The sequence below is a fragment of the Furipterus horrens genome, unplaced genomic scaffold (assembly GCF_987537825.1).
Source record: "Furipterus horrens unplaced genomic scaffold, mFurHor1.1.pri manual_scaffold_2, whole genome shotgun sequence".
Classification (NCBI taxonomy): Eukaryota; Metazoa; Chordata; class Mammalia; order Chiroptera; family Furipteridae; genus Furipterus; species Furipterus horrens.
Window position 1 is genome coordinate 88,512,042 of NW_028327172.1, and position 23,517 is coordinate 88,535,558.

Sequence of the window (23,517 nt, forward strand, 5' to 3'; positions counted from 1 at the left end):
AATATGAATCTTTAATATCCCACATAAACAAAAGCTCATTGGGTGGGAGGGGGTCCTTTTTTAAATTTATTCTATAGCAAAAGGGTAGTGAGACCAACAAGGAAACCACTGTAGTCCACCCCAGCCACGCCTGGTCCATGCCCTGCTCTGACATCATAGGCGCCACTGCGATGCAACTGCAAGCCCATCCTATACACAGGGCCCTGGTAGGGCTGAGATTTAGTCCGGTAGAGCCCAGGAAGCTGTTGAGGTGACTTGTGGTGCTAGGATTTGTGAGCTTTGTCCAGGCCGTTACTTTGCAAGATTGTTTTCTTTTTCTTTTCTTTTTTGTCCTTTGTTCACCATGGCTAAAGGCTCTGTAGTCACTGAGTTCATCATTGGTGATTGCGAGCTCCAGCACCTCACTGGCACCAGGGCCTTTGCCGAGGTGTGGTTGGCCCGGCATTTGCCGACGGGGACGGCGGTGGCTGTCAAAGCCATCAGTCTGTGTGAGTCACATAAAAATTCTGACGAAGTCCGTTGTCTTCAATCCTTAAGTCACCCAAACATAACACAACTGTTTGTGGTGATTTCCACTAAGGAGAAATCTTACCTCTCTATGGAGCATGTGAATGGGGGGAGCTTGTTCGAATACTTGATAAACCACGGCCCCGTGACCGAGGATGCAGCGAGACCCATGTTCCGACAGCTCTTGTTGGCAGTGCAATACTGCCACCAGAAGAGCATCATCTACTGGGACTGAAACTGGAGGACATCCTGGTAGAGGGTGAGCAGAACCTGAAAATAGCCAACTTCGGCTTTAGTAGGAGGTATACCCACTACAGACTGACCAGCATCTACGGCACCACAAACTACATGGCCCCAGAGATCTTCCGGGGTCACACCTATGACGGCCAGAAGGTCGATGCGTGGAGCCTGGGCGTAATTTTGTACAAGATGCTGGTGGGGCATTTGCCATATATGGGGACCACAGTGGAGGAAAAGAAGATCCAGAGAGGTAAGTTCAGCATCCCAGACTCCCTCTCTGAAGAAATGAAAAATCTTTTAAAAACATTATTAACCATCGACCCCTGGAAAAGGCCAACCCTGAAAGTCATACTGAAAGACCCCTGGGTCAACATCAGCCAGGGAGAGGAGCTGAGGGAGTACAGGGAGCCGCCCTCGGGGGACCTTGACCCCCAGGTGGCACACAGAATGAGGGGCATGGGGTTTATGAAGCGGGAGATTAAGAAGTCATTGTCAAAGAAGAAGTTCAACAGGGTCATGGGGACATACCTGGTCATCAAGACGACAACAATGAAAATGAGGGGCCACACCATAAAGGTAAAGCCCTGCCCCACCCCTGTCTCCAACATTGGGAAGAGCACAGAAGCGCCTGCCCTTCCAGGCCCCCAGTATGACCCTGGTGATGCCCCCACCACCCCCAGCTGTGGCAGCACCAGCAAGGCTGCAGGAGCCCCAGAAGGACCCACTGATGACAACCACGTCCAGGCTGCACAGGGCGCAGCCCGCAGAACCTTCAGGTTTTTCTTGAAGTGTGTGTGCTGTGGGCCGTCCACTGGCAGGCAGCATCGCAAAAGGACAAGAGTCGTACTAACATAGTTTTTAAAGCTGTGGATGTCCCACAGCATCAGAGGTGGACACAGCTGTGGGTGAGACGGTGGCAGAAGTACACCTGTGTGTGCCGATGACAGAACCTGGTCTGGATGTCTGAGCTGCCGCAGCATCCTCCACACTAAATTTACACCAGAGTGGATCCAGCATCTCCGTGGACTGCTTTTTTCTGGGGCCCTTCTCCTCTCCCTTCCTCTCCTTTGCTCCCCCATGTGGGGGTTCTTAATAAAATACTTCGGTTTTTAAAAATTTTGCAGTAAATTTGATGATTTGAACCACACACACACACACACACACCAAAAAAAAACCTTCTGTGGGTGAATTATCAGGTGTACCTGTCTGCATCCTTAAAGTCTGCAGAGACTGTGAATAGGAACAACAGTGTGGTAGGCTGAATAATGCTTCTCCTCCCTCAAGATATCCACATCCTAATCCTTGGAATTTGTGAACATTACCTTATATGGAAGAAAAGTCTTTGCAGATGTAATTAAGTTAAATGATTTTGAGATGGGGAGATTATCCTGTATTATCCAGATGTCCCCTAAAAGAAAGCTCCAGCAAAGAGGGGGACAGAAGGAGGTTGACTTTAGACAGCAGGGAGGAGGCAGTAGGATCATAGAGGCAGAGTTTGGAGTGGCCACATCACATACCAGTAACCTCCAAACGCTGGGAGAGTCAAGGAACAGATTCTGCATTGACCCTCCAGAGGGAGTGTGGGTCTCCTGACACCTCTTTTCTGGCCCCCAGACCTGTGAGAGGTTAAGTTTCTGTGGTTTAAGCCAGAGTTTGTGGTAACACACACATAATAACTGTGTGCATTTCCAGCCCAGCCCAGGGATAGCCCCTCAGTAGATACGCTGTGCATACAGGGGGATGAAGTGATAGTGGACAGCATTGCTATTGGTTGCCTCCTGTGTCTTGAAGGCTTGCCTCTCATGTGCTCTCTCTACCTTGGTTTTTCTGCATGAGGGTGAAAGAGCACCACCCATGCTCAGTAGCCATGGTGACCAGAAGCCAGCTTTGGGAGCTGAAGTCAGGAGAGATGGTCCAACCGACTGAGTTCATGAAGTTCCCACGCTCTTCTCTTCTATGGTCTCACAGAAGGTCCTGAGGCAGGACCTCAGCATCACAGAGCCTATGGTTTCCTCACTGTGTGCCCTGACTCCCTGGGGTTCTTGGAGGAGATGCTCTTAAAGGTGGGCAGGGACACCGTGTGTCAGGTTTCTGGCCACACATGCCCAGTTCAAACTCACTCTCATTTGCTATGCCTATTCTAATTCTGCATAAAGCTGTGTTTGAAGGAATGATTCTGTTCTAAAAACACCGTTTGGAAAGTTCTAAATGACATTGCAAGTTCACCTTACTCACTCTATAGCTCAGGAAATAGGGATCCAGCCAGCAGAGACAGATGACCAAATATTCTTAGTAAGTTAGTGGCAGCAACTAGGAGTTCAAGTGGAGGTCTCTGGGCCCTGGCTGGGCGGCTCAATTGGTTGGAGCATCATCCTGTACACCAAAAGTTTGCAGGTTTCATCCCGGGTCAGGGCAAGTGTGGGAGGCAATTTCTTTCTCTTTCTCTCTCTCTCTCTCTCTCCTCCTCTTCTTCTCTGCCTCTCTCTTCCTTCTTCTTTCTCTAAAATCAATAAACATAATTTAAAAAAATAAAATAAAATTGAGGTCTCTGGGCTCTTTCTTCTTCCTGGCTCTGAAACCCCAATTCTAAGCTGACACATAGGGGAGATTGGTTCAGAGGTGGGACTCACTTTGGGAAGTTCCATAACTAGCCTTTCCCAAGTTCTAGTCACTTCTCACAGTATTTTCACCATCCTTGCCATATTAATTCGAATTATCCCACCAAGCAGGTACCATTTTCTTTTCCATTTTTCTCCTGATAAAACTGAGTGTAGTCAGGGCTAAGTGACTGGCCAACAGTCAGTCAGCTAGACGTGGCAGATTGGGGGATTCAGACTCCTGGCCATCTGTCCCTTTAGCTGAAATGTTCTTTCATCTCTGAACCGCATGGTCACAGTCACAGAATGCAAATGAGTTTGTGGGTGTGGACCATTCAGGGACCTACATTCTGTTAATAACAGTTAATAAATAGCTGTGTGCTGCTTTATAATATATGACAGGAAATGGGGGTGCATAATATTATCTCTTCATCCATGGGAAAGGTGATAATTGACCAGGTCCCTGACTAGCCATTCATAAGAAAATAACGATGGCATCCTGACCAGAGTGGCTCAGTTCGTTGAGCATCATCCTGCAAAGCAAAGGTTCACTGGTTTGATTCCAGGTCTGGACACATGACCAGGTTGCCGGCTGGTCCCCAGTTGGGACATGTGCAGGATGCAGCCAATCAATGTTTCTTTCATACGTTGATGTTTCTCTCACTCACGTTCTCCCTCCTTTTCCCTCTTTCTGTAAATAAATAAATAAAATTTTTATTTAAAAAATTATAAAAAAGAAAATAGCTATGGCTATCGCTGCACACTTGGGTCGTGTTTCAGCTTGAGTCAAACAGCTCATATATTCTTGTTTCCCTAAATGAAGGATGCACTCAAGCAATTGAAAACAACTCTGGGACAATCTTGTTCCATTATGTCTAACGGGATCAAGTATTTGTGGCACACAGTGTGTGCCGATATTTTGCAGAAACAAGGTGAGATTTCCCATTACTTTGAGGATGGCTGAGACATAAAATGAACTCAGAGATGTCTCACTTTGTCACAATAGAGGTAGTGAGTCAGATTAGAAGATTTGGGGAACAAAATGCACTTTTTGGTTTCTGCTTTGTAGCCTCCATACACCCTATGCCTTCTTTTCCACGCAATTCTCTTTTCGCTAATAAATTGGATGGCAAGAGGCCCATATAATAAGGCCCACGTAAAAGAATTCATCCTGCTGTTTAAGGAAATGCCACTGCTTATTTGGAGTGCAAGGACCATGCTCTGTATGTGGCATGGTCTTTTTCTTTTTCTTCCTCTTTTTGGTTTCCTTAACCTCCTGCTCCTGAAGAACAGGAAAATTTCTGCCTCCAGTGTGGAGGCTGTGCCTGCCTCTCTCTCACCATCTGTCTGTGTATCTCCATCTCCTGTGAGTAAAAATGTTGGTATCTCAATGAATAAAGTGCCCATGGCAGAGCGAAATGCAGCAACCAGAAAAGAAACCATTCGATTTGTGAACATCGACTCTCTCTGGGGCGCATTTCTACCTGGCCTGTTCCCTTCTTTCTTTCTGTCCTTACTTTTATTAAGTTGTTTTCTCCTTGGAGCATGACAGGAGATTTCCTTGCTCAGGATTTTTAGAGGCACAAATGTTCCATCTCATACAATGTGAGAGCTATAGTAGTTCCCAGAGATCATCCAATCCCCTCTCTCTTTCTACTCCGACCTTAATCAAGAATAATCCCGGGTCTCTAGAGAAGCCAGCATCACCATGCCAGACCTCCTCCTGAAATCTCCTCCTGATTGTCATAGGTAGCAGGCTGTGCAAAGGCCCTGCGGGGTTTTCTAGCTGTGGTCCAGCTTGGCTATGTTGCTTGATGGGCAATCTGAGGCCCAGAGAGATGAAGGTCACATGTAATGGCTGCTTGGCTGCCCAAGGTCACACATAATAGCCTGCTGAGCGGGACCTTGCTTTCACTTTCCACCTCATCACATAGACAAAGGAATGGGCATGTCTTGTAAAAACAGTAACATAGCATCTTTTATGGCCATCTACAGTTTATATTAAAAACTTCCCTGCCTGTGAACTCATTTGACCATAGCAGAAGTGATTCTGTGAGACAGACAAAGACTACCATTAACGCCTCTTGTGTACCAGGACAGGGCTTGAGGAAAGCTATCCAAGTAACACAGCAAGGAAAGGGCAGAACCCGACTCCTGCTCTGTGGGCTGGGATCCTATGCTTCTGCTGCTGATGTATGGCCTCAGTCCCCACACGGGGCTTAGTGTGGTAGAGACTGGTGACCATGGGACAATTAACTGGTTCTTTAGAGGGTGAGGAAGACTTTTGCAGGGTGTACGGGCCCTTTTTCTTCTGCAGCCACTCTTCCTGTCCACAGGGGGCTGTGGCTGTACCTCCCCTCCTGTCTACGTCACTTTCTCTTGCCATGGAGGGGTGCAGGTAGGCGTGCTTTGTGTGATGTCTCAGGAGAACAGTCATTTATACTTACTATCCAGGGAACAAAGCACAAAGATTCTTCTCTGGGCTCTGCATCTCAGTAAAATGCCATAGTATTAGCTGGGGTCTTCTCTCTTTAAAAAACAATAATATTTTGTGGTCATAGGGAATATTTCCGGGCTTAACAGACCAGTGCATTAAAAATACATAAATATTTGATCAGCATGTGGTGCTTGGAGAGGCTCTTGACAGAAGAGCTGAGTGGGTACATGTGTCTCTCTCCACCTTTCTCCCTCTTCCTTCGCCTTCCTCCCCTACTCACCCTAAATATTTGGGTAATCTATTTACTAATGAACTCAATATTAATGTATTTATTTTTCTCCGTTAGTGTCAGATTTCATTAGGAAACATGGCGGCCTGACATTCATTGTATGAAAAATAGATCTCGGGGAAGCTGTTGCTTCTTCTTAACAGAGAAAAGATTTCTCCAGAAAAAACAACAACATGTTTTTCTGATGGTCTGATGACATCAGTGATGCGGTAGCAACAGATTGTATGTGTGCGTGTGTGTGTGAGCGTGCATGTGTGTGTGATCTCAGTGGACCTTTCAGAGTGCGAGACAGTCACCTTGCCTCCCCCTGCCTGTATAATACACAGATCCCACGGATGCCTCCCATCTCATTCTGATGTTGTGTGGCGTGGTGAAAAGAGCATCCCGTGTGGAGCTGGACTCATTTACAATCCTTTCCTGACCCTTAAACATTCTGTGACGTGGAACAAGATCACTTCCCTTCTATGAACCTCGCTTTCCTCATTGGCAAAATGGAAAATGCTAATATTGTACCTTTTATCTGTGTCATCGAGAGGAAAATTGGATGTCTTGGAGTTGGACCAATGTACAGACTACATTTATAGACTGTTTCACCTCCAGAAAGTCGCTGTCCCTCTCTCATCCTCAATATCCTCATCTGAAAATTGGGTGCACTGCTTTAAATTCAGGGATGGTTCAGAAAATGGAATGAAGGCCCTGGGTGAGTAGCTCAGTTGGTCAGAGCATTGCCCCAATATGCCGTGGTTGTGAGTTTGATCTCCAGTCAGGGCATCTACAAGAATCAACAGGTGAATGCATAAGTAAGTGAAGCAACAAATCTCTCTTTCTCTCTCTCTAGGAATCAATAAATACAAATTTTTCTTGAAAAGGGAAATTGAATGAAATAGTTCTTGCAAACCACCAATCTAGTGCCAGGCAAGATTGTGCAGTGGTCTTGGGCAACATATGGTACAGGATAAAGAAATGAAAATGACCTCTCTTTTTGTTGCTCTTCACTTGAACTTCTCAAAGAATGTTTGTATGGGTCTAACGTGCAAGAATTTCGATCTCTGGAACCCAGAAGTCAAGCTTATTTCCCCGTTACTAAATAATTTTAATTCCTTGACTAAGCCATTGAACTTATGGCTGCCTTCCCATCAGGGGCCTCTGTGGATCCATCTGTGCAATGGGAACTACCCATTTTCACGGTAGTTGGTTGCATCCAGCACAGGTGCCATGGAGATATGTTGATTTCTTGGATTTCTCACATTACATGTGATTTGCTTTGATGTGTTTTTAAAACCTATTTTCATTAATTTGATATTAGCATTATTTACTCCTACTCATGTGTTTATTTACTTATATTGCTCCTCTTCCCAAAAATAATGTTAGATGGCTTATTTGTTCATGCATACTGCAACAGCTAATAGATACAGAGCTAAGTGAGAAAATGGAAGAGTCCTATTTTGAGGTATGTATCCGATGGTGTTTTGCATTTCTCCTTAAGCCCACCCTTTGTGGCAGAACCTTTCCCAATGGATAAAGCTTGCAGATGTGGGAGACTGATGTGACATGGGCCCTCTCAGGACATAGACACTCATGGACCTGGAGCCTCTGAGTATAGATCAAAAGGGTGGGGGGCCATCTGGAAAGTGGGAAGAGTAACGGGCTGGAGTTTTACTGCCAGATAATCAAGCATCCTGGATGAGGTTGGGAATCTTGTGGGAGGCCTCGGCTGGCCGGAACCTGATTGGCAGAGAGTTGGTGGGACTTGGCATGATGCTTGCAAAGCACTCAGCGCAGACCAGACACAGAGTAAATATGAGGTATTATTATTACTTACCAGGATCTGGAGATGGAGATGGGTTTCCCCCTACGATAGGAGGAGATAAGGACTAAGGCAAGCTTCTTACTTGTCTCCGTGGGGAAGCAGAGAAGCAAGCGCTGCTTGCCCAGGTTCCAGGCCCCCAAAGCCCTGACTTCCCCTTTTCACCTCTTGGAGAACTTTCTTTAATTCTTCTGAGATCTCCCCAGCTGAGTATCAAGGAAACAAATAGCAAATTAATCTAGGCAGGATGTGGATGGAAGTTAACTTATGTAAAAGATGAGTGAAATCTTGCAAGTGGATTATTCCCCATATAGTCTCTAGGGAGCTTTGTGTATGTGCACACATATACGCATGGGCAGACACACCACACTCACAGACCATGTATGAACCTTCTTCAGTCTCTTGCCATACTCCCAGCATCTCCTCTGTGAGCCCTTGGTTTATGGACAGACTTAGAAAAGAGCAGAATGAGGAAATTTCTGTGTTCCCGGTGTTTTGTCTTTTTGGTTTTTTTCCCTTTGAAGACCTCCTGCCTGTTTAAGCTGCCTGTACTGGATGCCAGTTTATTTAATAGAGCTGTCGTGTGTTGTTAATATTGTCAGGATTTATGGGCATTGCTAAATGTGTGCCTGGAATAATTTCTTTTCCTTTTCTTTCTTTTATGTTTTTGTCCAAAGACCAGCATGGAGGGCGAGCAGTGAGTTTTCAGCTCTGGGTGCAAAGAGACATGGGTTCAAGTCTTCATTCTGACGCTGGCATTGCTGTGTGATCCTAGACAAGTCCATCTCTTTCTACTGCTCTGAGTTCTCCATTTATATTATCAGATGGGTGATTTTTAAGGAACCCATAGCTCTAGATGTTTATGATGATTGATGTAAAAGGTTCCTCATTCAATGAATAACAAGACTTGAGAAAGTCCATTCTCTTTTTTGAGCCTCAATTTTCCCATCAGCAAAGTATACACAGAGATGGAGTTAAAGGACTCTTGCAGGTCTGATTTACTGTGGAAGTTAATGAAATGGCCTTCCTACAATTTGGGTGCACTGCCAGCTCTTGGCAATCAATGTCAGTAGAGACTCAGATCATTCCAAACATAGGATTTCGATATCCCAAGTGAACCTTTATCTCTGAGGGGTATATCATTAGATTGACCTTCCTAACATGGTTGTGGGGGGTCTGTATGTGTTCAGGCTTAGCACTTACCAAACACAGGAGCTTGAGATGGAGAAGGCAATTCAGAAAATTATAGCAATTGGGAAGATCACCATTCTCTTATTTTTCTTTCAGCAAATATTTCCTGAGTGCTTACTGTTCCAGCCACCATTCCTGATTCTAGGAAACCAGAAAGATCCACTCAGATACTTACAGCAGAGAAAGAAAAACAATAAACAAGCAAATGAATGCATGAGCATTGACATTTAAAATAACAGGAAGGGTTCTGAAGAACATAAAGCAGGGTAATGTGATAGAGTGCCCGGGGAGTCCCGGGTAAGGGGTGCTATTTTCAATAGTGTCATCAGGAAAACTCTGCCAGGAAGTGGCACTTGCGCAGAGACTAGAAACATGACAAGAATGAGCCATGAGAAGTCTGGTGAAAAAGCAATCCAAGGAGAAACAGTGATGAATGTACAGCCACCGAGGCTGGGGCAAGTCTGGTGTTTGGGAAAGAAATTTAGCAAGAAAGCCCCTGTGGCTGGAGCTGGGGGTGGGGAGGGAGAAGCAGAATGACAGGAGGTGAAGGGGAAGATGGGGCTGGCTTTGTTTATCATCATTATTCTCCCCAGTGTCAAGGGAAGCCCTGACATTCACATCTCATTCCACCCTCCTGCTATCCCCCAGGGTGAACGTTGTTGTCCCCAGGTTGCAAACAAAGGAAAGTCTCAAAGAGGCGGAGGCTTAGCCTCCACTCGGAGGTAAATGGGTGGAAGCCCCAGCCTGGAAGCAGACATGCCTGGCTCCAAGAGCGGTGCTTTCCAGCAAACCACACTGGCAGTGCAGACGAAGGCATTGAGGAAGGACCATTTTCCTCATCATATCGTATCCCTTTCATCCCTGGGGAGAGGAGTGGCCCAATAGGAAGGGACTGTTAGGGGCAAGAGATAGCAAACTATGGTCCCCATCCCAGTTTTATTGGAACACAGCCTTACCCCTTATTTATGTATCATCTACGGCTGCTTTCCCACCTCAGTGGCCACGTTACTGCTTAAGAGACTACAAAGCCAAAAGTATTTACCCATCTGGCCCTTCGCAGAAAAGTTTGCTGACCTCTGGTTTGGAACATGACTTGGTGAACAGGACCAAATTCTCCAGCCTAGTCTTCTTGCATCAGGCCATTAATCTAGACTAAGAGGAACGTGTGATATGGAGAGGGAAGAAAACTGCCCCCCTGCCCAGCACTAATATTAACTTACCTCATGACTCAAAGAGACCTTTCTCCTCTCCTAAGTTGTCTTTTGTTTAAAATAGGAAGGTTGGACAAGAGCAGTACCTTTCCAACTATCTTAGCAGTATTTTCAATTAAAGTCTTATGTGGAAACCCAGTATCTAAAATAGAATTTTAAAACTGCTCTAATTGACTTGGGGTGTTGAACACACAATGCAGTATACAGATGATGTATCACAGAATTGTACACCTGAAACCTATATGATTTCATTAACCAGTGTCACCCCAACAAATTCAACACATAAAAATTATAATAATAATAATAAAAAGTAACAAACTGCTCTAACTGAACCTCCCAAGCTCCCTGAATTGGCCCCTGAGCACCTTCATGGGCATCTTCAGGGTATGGCACTTTGAGGTCAATTTGAAAATCATAGATTAGGTCATTTGAGGGTCTGCTCTGGTTCTCACATTCTCTGTTTATAATGAACATGGGTGGGTAACTCATACATAGAGATGCTGAGAAAATCAGTTTTCTTCTATGTAAATTAATTTTTTCTTTGGAAAGCGGATACATTATTTTTCCTCTCTGGCTCTCAGTGTCCTCATTTATGAAATGAGAAGAGCCATCTACACCTCCCAGAGCCATCTGAGAATTCAATGAGGTGCACACGCCAAGGGCCGGGGAGGGGAGGGAAGACGGGGAAGAGTCTAGTTAAGAAACTAGTATAAATGACCCATGGACATGGACAACGGGGGGGGGGGACTGACTGAGGGAGAAGGGGTGGGCAGGGTAGGAGGGGAACAATGGGGGAAAATGGGACAACTGTAACAGAAAAACAATAAATAAATAATAACTTTAAAAAACACTATGTTCTATGTTATAAATATTGTGTCAGTGGCAGAGCTAATTTTTAATTTAAAAAACACTTGACATGTATTATTTAAAATTGAGATGGCAAAATTCTTCAGGTCTGATTTACCAAAGGCAATTAATGTTAGGGAAACAAATAGACTTGTGCCCACATCCCCACTGCTCCTAATACAGTGCTCTATAGACAAGAGGCACTCAGTGAACAGAATTACAGGCATGAGACACCAGCAAATCTAATCCTCTTACCTTATATATTAGTAAAGTGAAACCCAGAGTTAAGCAACTTGCCCAAGGTCATAACATAAACTGATACTAGAACCCACACTTAGAAAATGCTTTTAGTGCCTAAGGCACAATGTCCTTACTTACCATATGCTGACCGAGGGATACAAATATAACAATGCAAAACCTAAAATTAATTTTACTGAAATTGCATTTTAGCATTAACTGGAAAAATATTCAAAACTCAGCTATCAGAAAGACAGTGTTAGATTTAGTATAACTAAAAAGAGAAACACCTGCAAAAACTTAAAAGGATACACTCTCATATTTTCTACTCCACAATTTACCAAACTCAAAATAGCAGAGAGAAAAATACAAATAGTCTCATATACCTTGCTTTATGTTTCAAGTGTCATGTTGAAGAAAATGATTTTTAGCAAGGAATAAATTCAATTTCTATGCCTTATTTACAAGTGTATTAAGCTATACCCTACTGATAAAAGATACATAAGTACTATATTTTTAAAAGGAAAGAGTTCATATAAATTTTCATATTTTTCAGAATAACTATTTTAGGTAATGATAAGGTATGATTTAATTTTTTTATTCTGTGTAGAGAGGGAGTAAATTAAAGCCATTTACATTAAGAAACTACAAGATAGGCCCTGGCCTGGTAACTCAGTTGGTCAGAGTGTCTTCCCAATACACCAAGGTTGTGGGTTTAATCCCTGGTCAGGCTACATACATGAATCAATTAATAAATGCATAAATAAGTGGAACAACAAATCAATGTTTCTCTCTCTCTAAAATAAAAAATAATAAGATTACAAAATAAAATATTTACCATTCATTGTGTTTACTAAGTAATATACACTGTGCCAAATAAACACTTTACACATACCAGCTCATTTCACAACAAATGGGTAGAATGGGTAGTATAATTATCTCCATTTTGCTGATTATAAAAATGGAAGCTCAGAGTAATTTGTCTGAAGTTACTCAGGTAGCCCTTGCCAGGTAGCTTAGTTGATTTAGAGTGTCATCCCTGTACACCAAAAGGTTGTGGACTCGATCCCCAGTCAGGGTGTATATATGGAAGACAACCAATCGATGTTTGTTTCTCAAATCAATGTCTCTCTCTTGTCTCTCTCTCTCCTGCCCCCTCCACTCTCTCTAAAATCAATAAACAACATATCCTCAGGTGAGGGAAGGAAGGAAGAAAAGGAAAAAAGGAAGGAAGGAAGGAAGGAAAGAAACAAACTCAGGTAGTGGTAAAAATAGAATTCGTTCTCAAACCTATATGGTATTCAATCAAGCTCTATCAAACTCATGACCCTCCATAACTTAGATCAAGGCCAATTCATCATTTCTAAGGGGTAGACTACACAATTTTTTTTTTTTTTTTTTTTTTTTTTTGACTACACAATTTTTAAGACTCCTTCTGATGATGATTCTGTGAGCAAAAACAGAAACCAGTTCAGAACTCATATATCTATGACAGTATACTCCATGTACAAGGAGAAGGCCATCAATAGACAAGCCAATTACAAGAGGAGATGGGAAAAAATAAGAGGAAGAGAAAGAGCAATAGGGTCTTCCAAGGCGCCAGACATAGATACATTTTACTAGCCACTGTGACAAGAGCGGGAAAGGGGAACCTTAAAGAGGAATTGAAAGTAGAACTGTAAGAGATGTAGATAAATAGAAATAGCTTAGCCCACTGACACTGCCTCATAGCAGATGAGGAAGGAGCTGTTGAGAGGCCTGCAGCAGTCAGTGGCCATAAGGTCAAGCTGGGGCAACATGAAGAGTTCTAACATAAATGCTGGCTGGTAGTTAAATTGGAATAGTTGAGTATAGATGACTGACCACTAGGTTTCTAGAAGAAGCATTTCCACAACTGTCATGCATCTGGATCAATCTGAAACGTATAATACTATGAAAAGTGTTCTTTTAAGACAGAATGGGTCGATTCCCAGGCAGGGCACATGACTAGGTTGCACGTCAAGTCCCCAGTTGGGGCGCAAGTGAGAGGCAACCACACAGTGATGTTTCTCTCCCTCTCTTTCTCCTTTCCCCTCTCTCTAAAAACAAACAAACAAACAAACAAACAATTTTTTAAAAAAAGACAGAATGGGGAAGGAACCAGCACTTACTCTATTAAGTTCCTTAAGTTTGTACCATGTTCCAGGCACTGTGCATGTGCTTTCATGTGCTACCACACTTAACCCACACAACAACATTGGCAGATGCGATGGCTAACTTTACACGTCAACTTGGCTGGGCCACGGTGTCCAAATATTTGGTCAAACATTATTCTGGATGTTCCTTATTTTTCTCAAATACACCTTATCAATTGTCTTTGGCTATTCTTGCCATTTTCATCACTGAGGCCTCTACAACTCTGCATCCATATTGGCTAATTTAAAACCAAATCTAAAGCGAAAGTTCTTACAACCTATTCACTCTGTCTTGTGTATCTGGGGAAACATCAAATTAATTGGTAAGCCCTAGCCTAAACTGTGAACAAACATGCCTGGGATAGACCCAAACCAACACAGCATAGACCTAGATAGTTAAATTTCTTATAAATTATTCTATAAGTCCATGCCATCCCTCTATCCCAAATTCCTATTCAAAGCTTACATAGGTAACCATGAATTTAATAAGTGCCTACTGGAGGACAGATACTCTGCTAGGGACATGTCATCTGCTCTCATTTAACCATTACCAAATCCCCAGGAGATCAAGAAACTGGGCCCAGAATGGGAGGTACCTGTAATTCGTCCAAAGTCACAGAGCTAGCAGTGGAATCCTAGTCTATCTGACTCCAAAAGCCAACCTTCAGATTCTAGCAATCTTTCTAACCTCAACCTTTCCCAAATCTTTGCCTATCTTTACACAGGCACCCAGAAATACAGAGCTGTAAGGGATCTTGTCATTTACCAGAGAATGTGCATTTTCATCCAGGCTTGTCAGAGAATAATACCTCACGCTTCAGCCAAGCACAGTCATCAAGCCTACCTTACATTTCTAAACTCAAGCTTCAGAACCATAGAGATGCTAAACCCTCACCCCCACATCACTCCCAAAGCTTGAGTTGACATGCTTCAAGTCCCTTTACCGGCAGGGGTTACATATGCGTTCAGTCTTATGAAGAATAGGGAAGGTTTAAAACTTAATAAAAAAACTACAAAATCAACTTTGAGCTGAGCATGAGCTGACAAGATGGCATTGTAGGTTGAATATTAGATATCATCTAATAATATTGGAAACTTGTATTTAAGGGCAGCTGTGGGACAAAGAATGACTATTATGGCAGAGTAGGGGCCAGGGCTGGCATTAAATAAGTTGGGTTTGGGGGAAGGCCAAGGGAATTTGAATTAGAGCATCCTCTGAGAACAGAACAACTTGAAGTGATTGTTGTGGTTGGTTACAGAAAAGTGTGGAGCCAGGACTGACAGTAAATTATTGGTAATGGAAGGAGAGATTGTAAACAGAACCCACGGGTCTTGGGGCCACCCTCTGGAAGATGTGACCTGAAGATCAGACAAGTCCTAGGGGGGTCTGAAATCCCGGGTGGGCTCCGGTGCCTGGGGTCCTGTCGGTTGGGCGGAACCAATCTTTTTCTCCCAACCCCCACCCAGCCTTACCTTCTGCTGAAAGTAGCGAATCGAGTCCTTCATGACGACATCGGAGCGGGATGTGGGGCTGGTTGACGAGTGCGGGTTGCCGAGAGCCCTGAGGGCTGGCGATAGGGGGATGGGAACCACGGGCGTCAGGGAAGCCAGGCGCAGAAGTCGGAGGACCGGGCGCCCCACGGCTCAGGCTGGCGCTGCCCTGCGGGTGAGAGGCAGGTAGACCGGCAGCCAGAGCCGCGCCCCGCCCGCAGCTCCGCCCGCAGGAGACCCAAAGTCACCTGGCCCCTCAGCAACTCCCTAAACCCAGGCCATCCGAGCCACACGCCCCACCCCCCACCCAGAGGGCGCCCCGCACTTCATTTCCCTCTAATGCTGTCCCCACTCAGAACCCACCCTCAGTTCGGTCACACTCCAAATCCGCCCTCATGACCCTCGGGCCCCACACTGCCTGACGGCCGAGTCCCATCCTTCTCTGTGTCACCGCTTTCCGCCTGGTGACCCCTATATTCGCCTCTATCATCACCTCCAAACCCTGCCCTGTCAGTCTTACCCCCACTGCACACGCCCTTGCCCTCCGCAAGTCCCATATAACAGCAGTAATAATAGCTACCGTGACAACTTCGTGGCCGTTCAATACAAGTCACTCTGTCGCTGGGCGTAATGACACACCCGTCGTCTCCTCTGACTCAGCCATCACAGAAACCTCGCGCATGTGTACGACTGTTGTTCCCCGTCACAGGGCAGGAAACGCAGGCTCGGACAGGCGCTGGGCTGGCGCTGGGCCACGCGGACGGGTAAGTGGGGCCCAGCTTCTCGGCCGCTCCGTCCGGCGACCTGACTGCACCTGTTACGGAGTCTGACCAGCTCAGTGCTGCTCTGTCCGAGGGTCAACCCAAACCTCCGTCTTGCCCACACAGCCTGTCCTTAGTGGAGGCCCACGCAGCCGCCGAACACCCCCGAGGTCACGCCACGTCTGTTTTCCCCGCCGCAAGCTCGTCTCTTCTCCCTTCCCTCCCCCTGAGGCCACCCCCTTGGCTTCCCCGTCTCCTCTAGCAGAGCCCCCCTTCCGTCTCAACGGCTCCGCCAGCCGCCCTCACCCAGCTTCCAACCTCCTTCCCATCACGCCCCGCCCCGCCCCGCGAACTTCAGTGGGAACAGCGCCCCGGCCCCGGCCCGGGAATCCCCGCGCCCAGCCGGCCGCCCGCAGCTCCAAAGCCGACCTCACGGACGGTACCACTGCCCCACCATCCGCAAAACCCCCGCCGAGCCTGCCGCTCCGACCAGTTCAACGGAAACGGCTGTTCGCAAGTGCTCGCGGGATACCCAGGTGACACCCCCCGAAGCGGTGTCTCCACGGAAGGGGCGCGGGGGATTCGGTCGCGGGGCGCTGGGCTCGCGGCTGAGTCCTCCGTGCCTGCATCGCCGAGCGTGGGACTGGCAGGGCCCCCGGCCTCCGCCTCCGGTGAGCGGCCCTGGGAACAGGTTCTCGGGAGGGCGAGGGCAGGAGACTGCTAACGAAGACCTAAGGTCATTATGGATGAGACTCAGAACATCCTTGGTTTGGCTTGGTTTTGTTTTTCAGGAAGTTAGCCTTTCTATGAAAGAGCGGTCGTGAGAGGGTTGAGTGAAAAAGACCGGCGTTTCAACTGTAGACAGTGCAGCTGTCATCACTCAGCCAGCGCTGACCGAGCGTTTACTGTGCTATCGAGCTGCACTGGAAATGCAGAAAGGAAGAGCTTCTGAGGCGCTCAGACGTAAATTCTCAGCTGGCTGCTATGCGACAGTAATACGCGCTGAAAAGGAGCCTTTTCCAAACTGCTTTGATGGCCCAGAGGGAAAAGTGAATAACTGAGCAGTGTGCTCAAACCGGAAACATGAAGGGTTTCTAGATTCCTTCCTTATCGCGCACAGCTAGCCAGTCACCGTGACTGCTGCATCGCTATGACAACAGCCTCCCCGCTGTTCTCCTTTCAGTCTTGTCACCGTACCTTCCAAGCCAAGTCTCCACAAAGACTGGCTGATAAAGCTGAAATCTGATCAGCGCACTCGATTTAAAACCTTTCCGTCACTGCTGTTTTCCCTCAGATTTAAGTCTAAGCTTCTTACCGTGTTTACAGGCCCCCGTTTTCTGGCCTTCGCCTTCCTCTCCGACTTTGCTTTCCATCGCTTTAGCCTTAAGTTCCGGCCATACAGAATGTCTTTTTGAGTTCCTCAAATGCACCATCCTCCCTCACCTCCAGTTAATTATTCAGTCTGCAGATAATTTTTAAGTGCTTCCCTCCTCTGTGCCAAAAACTGCTAGGTACTGCGATTACAATGGTTAACAAGAGAGGTTCCTCTTCGAATGGAACTTAAACCTTTGCTGGTGGACTTAAGAGGAATGACAGGGGAACCTATTTGAATGAGGTTGGTCTGGGAAGGCTTTTCTGAGAAGTTCACACTTAAATTGATGCCTAAGAGATGAGAATGATGGAGAAGAACATTCCACAGTGAAGGGGCTGTGCAAAAGCCCTGAGGCATCTTCATGTTCAAACACCCAAGAAAGGACCAGTGTATCTGGACTTGAGGAAAACAGCCGAATGAAGGATCACTTCTAGGTATCTGGCCTGAGTTACTGATGGAAAGTAGTGCCATTCACTGAAATGGAGAAAGTTACAAGTAAAGAGGTTTGAGAGAAAAGTAAGAGTTCAGGTTTTTACTTATCAAACCGTGAGATTTTTGTGACCCGTGCATGTACAGTTTGCTCTCAGGCAAACAGTTGAGATGTGGAAGTCTGGAGCTTGGCCTTTGTGTTACTTCGTTGGCAGTTATACATTGCTTTAGCCAGTAGAATATATGTTTATTAAACACAAGAGCCTGTTTTTTTCTGTCTTATCCTGTCCCTTCCACATCCCTAGAAGAGTACTTTACCTGTCACAAATGCAGTGGACAAACTGTGTGTTGTACTAAGAATTTCCTGGGTAATGTTTCAAAAATATTTTTCACCAATATTTCTCCAGACAAAAGAAATTTTGTCTCTCCATTTTTTGTTTATGTAATTTTCTATCTCCTACCTGCCTCACTCTTCCCTTTCTGGAATTTTCATATAAGGTTAGTAAATCATTTCTCAGGGACTTGTTATGGCTGCCTGTAGAAAAATTAGATAAAATATGTGCCCTTGAAGGAGAACAGTAGATAACACCTTAATTCCTATTTGTATCCCATAGTTTAGGTGTTTATTTTATAAAACTTTTTTATGTACATAATTTCTTTGCTCTGATCATCTTTGAAAATAGTTGTAAATCATCATCTGTGAAGTTATTGGACCCACTACTCTCCCAGAGCTTATGTGACACACCTCCCAACTCTTTCAGGAAAGGACCTATTTTCACGTCAGCTGTGACAAGACACCCTACTATTTCAGGGCAAGACCCCTTGCAACACTCACAGGACCAAGAGCTGTAGTAATTGGACACTCCACTCTCACATATGACCCTCTCCACACTCACAGGACTCAGGGCTAATGTCACAGAACCCCCTGCTCTTTCAGGTTGGACTCCTCCCCATGCTCACAGGATCCAGAGATGATTTCAAAGGACCCCATATTCTCTCAGGTGAGTCCACATTCCACATTAGATAAACACAGAACTGATGTGTAAGGATCCTCAACTCTTTCATGAGGGAACTAAGATCGCCAACCCTCTCAGGTGGGACTCCTCCCAGCACTCCGACAACCCAGAGCTGATGTGACAGGACCTGTATACTCTAGTGGAAGACCTCCCTACACTCAAAATCACACTGCCAGAAAATGCTCTTCTCTGCTTCCATCTAGTGTACTTCTTTGGAATAGCACCTATTTACCAAGCATCTGCTCTTTACCATTTTGCAAGGACCCAAGAATCCCCCAAGGCATCTTACTTACATCATCCCAAGCTCATTATGTCTTATATCCCACAGTGGTAGGACCCACTATTCTCTCGATGGGACTTCTCCCAATAGTAACAGAATCCAAATCTCATGTGTCAAGACTTCTGATTCTCTCAGGTGGGACTTTTACCAAACTCAGCAGGACCAAGAGCTGATTTGACAGGAACCCCTATTGTCTCAGAGAGAGACCCCTGTCCACACTCACAAGACCAAGAGCTGATATGACACTACACCTTACTCTTTGGTAAGGACCCAGAGCTCATGTTACAGGACTTTATACTCTCTCTGTAATACTTTTTCCAACAGTGAGAGAACCCAGAGCTGAGGGTAGTGGACCACATACTGTCACAGTGGAACTGCTTTCAACACAGGTGCACACTGCCATCTAGTGTTCATCTTTGGAGTAACACCTGAGTTAAAGCCCCCAGGAAATGCTTTTTTGGCTATCATCTAGTGTCCATCTTGGGGACAGCTCCTTTTCACTTAAGCATCTGCTGTTACATTTTACATGGACACTTTAAAGGCACTGTACATCATCCATAGCTCAGAATGTATTATATACCCATGTTTCCTTTCTGTCGCTGATCCTTTCCTGCATATGGAGTCTCTGACTCTCGTGTATGAGATTCGCATACATATATGTATGACTTAAATTTGGTTATTTTCTGTTGCTTATCTTTCCCATATTTATGAGTATTAGATTAGGCAATAGAACCTTGAGGCTAGAAGGAAGTTTGTTTTATCCCCACATAAGCAAGTAAGTAATCAGACATTTAATAGGAGATATATTTTGGGAGTACATCAACATCACTGTTTCCTGAAATAAAGATTTAACAACTTAACTAAACTAAGTTATTCTCAGGACTGAGTGATTTTGTCAGTGAAATATGCAACAATCTACTAGTTTAACTTTTATTTAAAGTTTCAAAGGTATGAATGAAGAGGGATAAAATTTTGCGCGTGGCATGTTTATTTTAAGCTGATTGTTAAGAAACAAAAGACTGAGGGCTCTGGCTGGTGTGGCTCAGTAGATTGAGCACCAGCCTGTGAACCAAAGGGTTGATGGTTTGATTCCCAGTCGGGGCATATACCGGGGCTGTTGTCCAGGTCCCTGATTGGGGACATGCAAGAGACAACCACACATTGACATCTTTCTCCCTCTCTTTCTCCCTCCCCTTCTGTCTAAAAGCAAAAAAATAAAGAAACAAAAGCCTGAGAAAGAACCTATAAAAGAACCCCCTCTCTCTCTGTAACTGCTACAGAGTGGGGGTCTTCAAGAATCCCCAGAGCCTGTGGGTTGGGGAATGGAAAGGGGGAACAGCTTTTAAGATGCCTTTGCATTACTACAGGGGCTAGTAGCTTGGTTTCTCAGTTATGCAAATGGCTTTGGTTCTTCCAAGACCGAAAGAAGATGGGAGGGGTTTTGACCATGGAATGGTGCAGAAAGAGCACACAGAGCCTGTGCAAGGTTTTGTAAATGGTCAGAACTGGTTACCATGCCCACTGCATCACAGGACGCAGTCAAGGATTTAAAAATAGGCGGCAGACATTTTGGCTAGGAGAACACCATGCGGTTTTGAGAAGCAGAGTGCCCTTAAATTACATATTTATGTAAAAATGTCCTCAGGGTGTTACAGAGTGGGGGTCTCCAAAAATCCCCGGAGCCTGCAGATTGGGGGATGGAGAAAAGGGAACTGCTTTTAAGATACCCTTGCATGACTATGGCTAGTAGTTAGTGTCTTAATTATGCAAACGACTTTGGTTCTTCCAAGGCCCCAAGAAGATGGGAGGGGTTTTGACCATGGAATGGTGCAAAGAGAGCATACAGAGCCTGTGCAAGGTTCTGTGAATGGTCAGAACTGGGTATAACACCCACTGCATCACAGGACTCAGTAAGGGATTTAAAAATAGGTGGCAGACATTTTTGGTGAGGAGAACTCCATGTGGTTTTGAGAAGAGGAAAGGAGATCGCCATGCGGCTTTGAAAGGAAAGGAGAACTCCATGCTGCTTTGAAAGGGAGAACCATGCATGATCCAGTGCATCATGGCACATGTTTTCCTGGACTGTTATATGGAGGCTGATGACATCGTACCCCAGATCCTGAAGGAGACAGCTGACAGATAAGGGATGGGGAACTCTGGGCATGTTTTTGGCTTCTAGTTTTTGAGGAGCAAGGGAAGTCCTGGGTCCCGTGGGAGAACAGGGCTCTGAGCTGAAGTGCTCACTGCCGTCCCCAGGTTGGAATATTGTAAATAAAGACCTGTTTTCCTCAACACTAGTTGTTGGGTTTTACACCAGGGTGCCAAGTGAAAGAACCCCCTTTCACTCTGTAGCAAGGTTACTGCTGGGGGCCTGCCAAGAGGCAACCACACATTGATGTTTCTCTCTCTCTCTTTCTCCCCTTCCTTCCCCTCTCTCTAAAAATAAATTTAAAAAAATATTTTTTAAAAAATGTCCTCAGGGGAAAAGGAAGAAAAGGAAAAGGAAGAAAGAAAAGAAGGGGAATAGAGGGCATTGGAGATGAAAAAGGGTCTCTGAACCCCCAAAGTTTTCTTTTCACCTCTCCTAGAACATCTTTCTAAAGTAGATTTATGAATGAGTCATATCCCCTCCAGCAGACTACGTGGTATGTGTTCAAGGCCTGTGTCTTTTATTTCCTAATCCCTGATGCCGGGCACAATAGCTGGCTCTAGCAGGAGCTCCATAAATACCATTTTGTGACATGAATAGGGCTCACAGCTCCATTTATGAAGTCTCTTTTAGGTGTCAGACACTTCACAGAGATTATCAAATTTAATCCTTCATAACAATTTGATGAGATCAGTGCTACTATCCCCATTTTACAGATGAGGAATGTGTGACTCAGAAGGATTAAATAAAATACCCATAGTCACACAAACAATCGGTGGTTGGGATTAAGACACAGGACTCCGGGCTACCACAGCCCATGCTCCTGACCATGGGACAGCCAGGTTTTGTAAAGCCTGAGGCTTTACATTTTGAGAGGCCCTTTTTAAGAAGAAAGTAAAACCCAAAATATGCTGCAAATTTTGCAAAAACATTTGTGAACATATCACAGGGGCCTTCCTATCCTTGGCGGGCCATGCAAGGGAGGGGCTCTGTGGCTTGGGTTTTGTTAGCGACATGGCAAAGCTGCCTCTGATCTGGACGCCTGTGCTGGAAACAAGAGCAATAGGAGGAGGAAGAGAAGAATTGATTGGAGAAAGAGAGGAAGCAATAAAAGGGGAGCCAAAGGAAAGAGAGGTAGGAGAATAAAACAAGAGAAATCTAAAGAGATGGGTGGGAAAGAGAAAGAGCATTCAGGGCAGGACAGGAAGGGGCTGGGGGAGGAGCTGCAGCTGCCTCTGGATGAAGTGGGGGGTTCAGCCATCTGCTCCCACCTGGTCCCTGGGAGGAGGGTACCCTCTGCTCTGTCCAAGCCTGTGTGCCTCTACCCGTAGACTTTGCAGCCTCCTCCTTCAGCATTACAGTAGCCCTGTCAACCTCCTACCCAGGCCTCTCCTCAGGCTCCCAGACCCACCTGGGATCTGGGCTAGAGCTGGAGCCAGGAGGGCTGAGTAATCATCCTCCAACCAACCATGCCCATGAGTGTTTTTGCCCAGGCAGCTACCTCTTTCCTGGTTCATCACTGAGTGCCCAGCCAGTAGATGCAAATCGGGCTGGATGTTTAGCCTGGCATGTAGAGGAACCAAGGCTAAGGAAAGCCTGTTCCAGCATGACCCACTAGCTTTTCGCTGCCCCACTGCTGGGTCCTCCTTAAAAGGGAGATGCCTGCCTGGGTCTTTGCAGCCTCAAATCACCTGTTGTGAGATCACAGTGTTACAGAAACAGGGGTGTTCCAAAAAAACCCAGCGTTTGCGGCTGGGGGATGGGGAGAAGGAAACAGCTTTCAGAATGCCTCCACATGCCTGAGGCTGGTGGCTAGTGTCTTTTTTATGCAAAATGGCTTTAATGCATCCAAAGCCTCAGATAAATGGGAGGGGTCTTGGACCAGGGGACGGTATGGAAAAAGCACACAGAGCCTGCGTGAGGTTCTGTGAATGGTCAGAACTGGTTACCACACCCATTGCGTCAGAAGATGTAGTCAGGGATTTAAAAATAAGCAGCAGACATTTTAGCCAGGCTGACTGTGCGGATTTAACTGGGACTGGCGATGCAGTTTTAAGGAAGGGACATACCTTGCTGCTTTGAAAAGGAACAGACTGACTGTGCGGATTACAAAAGGACTAACTATACAGTTTATAAGGAGGCTGAGAATCCATGAGGTTCTGGATTAAAAGCTGGTGGACCCCATAACACAGACGAGGTCTCCTCAAACAGAATTGAATAATTAGCAGCTACTGGTAAAGCTGAACTGTGTTTGGAAAGTAGGGAAACGGTTTCTCTAACTTTTCTAAAACTAGCCTAGTTTGGTAGGGGGGAGGCAAGGATATGTGTTTATGGGTGTTTTAAAGAACATAAGACTTAACAGAAATCCGCAAATAACTAAATCTATATAACTGCTAAATAAAAAATTCTTTTTCTTTTCACTAAACTCTGGTGTTGAGAGTTATAATTCTGGTGGCGGGCAATCGGGCCCCTAACTAAAGAGC

The 23,517-nt window shown here is 45.4% G+C and overlaps 2 protein-coding genes across 2 annotated transcripts in view; one reads left to right on the plus strand and one right to left on the minus strand.

The window, feature by feature from the left end:
• The window catches only part of LOC150019003 (lysosomal Pro-X carboxypeptidase-like), a 127,393-nt gene extending 111,876 nt beyond the window's left edge, over nt 1-15,517 (minus strand). The window contains 2 exon segments of the mRNA XM_090267351.1: nt 15,010-15,179; nt 15,391-15,517. Coding sequence (XP_090123477.1) covers nt 15,010-15,179; nt 15,391-15,517 — 297 coding nt within the window.
• Nucleotides 15,518-15,657: 140 nt separating this feature from the next.
• The window catches only part of TMPRSS4 (transmembrane serine protease 4), a 50,255-nt gene continuing 42,395 nt past the window's right edge, over nt 15,658-23,517 (plus strand). Inside the window, 2 exon segments of the mRNA XM_090267352.1 lie at nt 15,658-15,791; nt 16,051-16,459. Of these exon segments, the coding sequence (XP_090123478.1) occupies nt 15,658-15,791; nt 16,051-16,459 (543 nt within the window).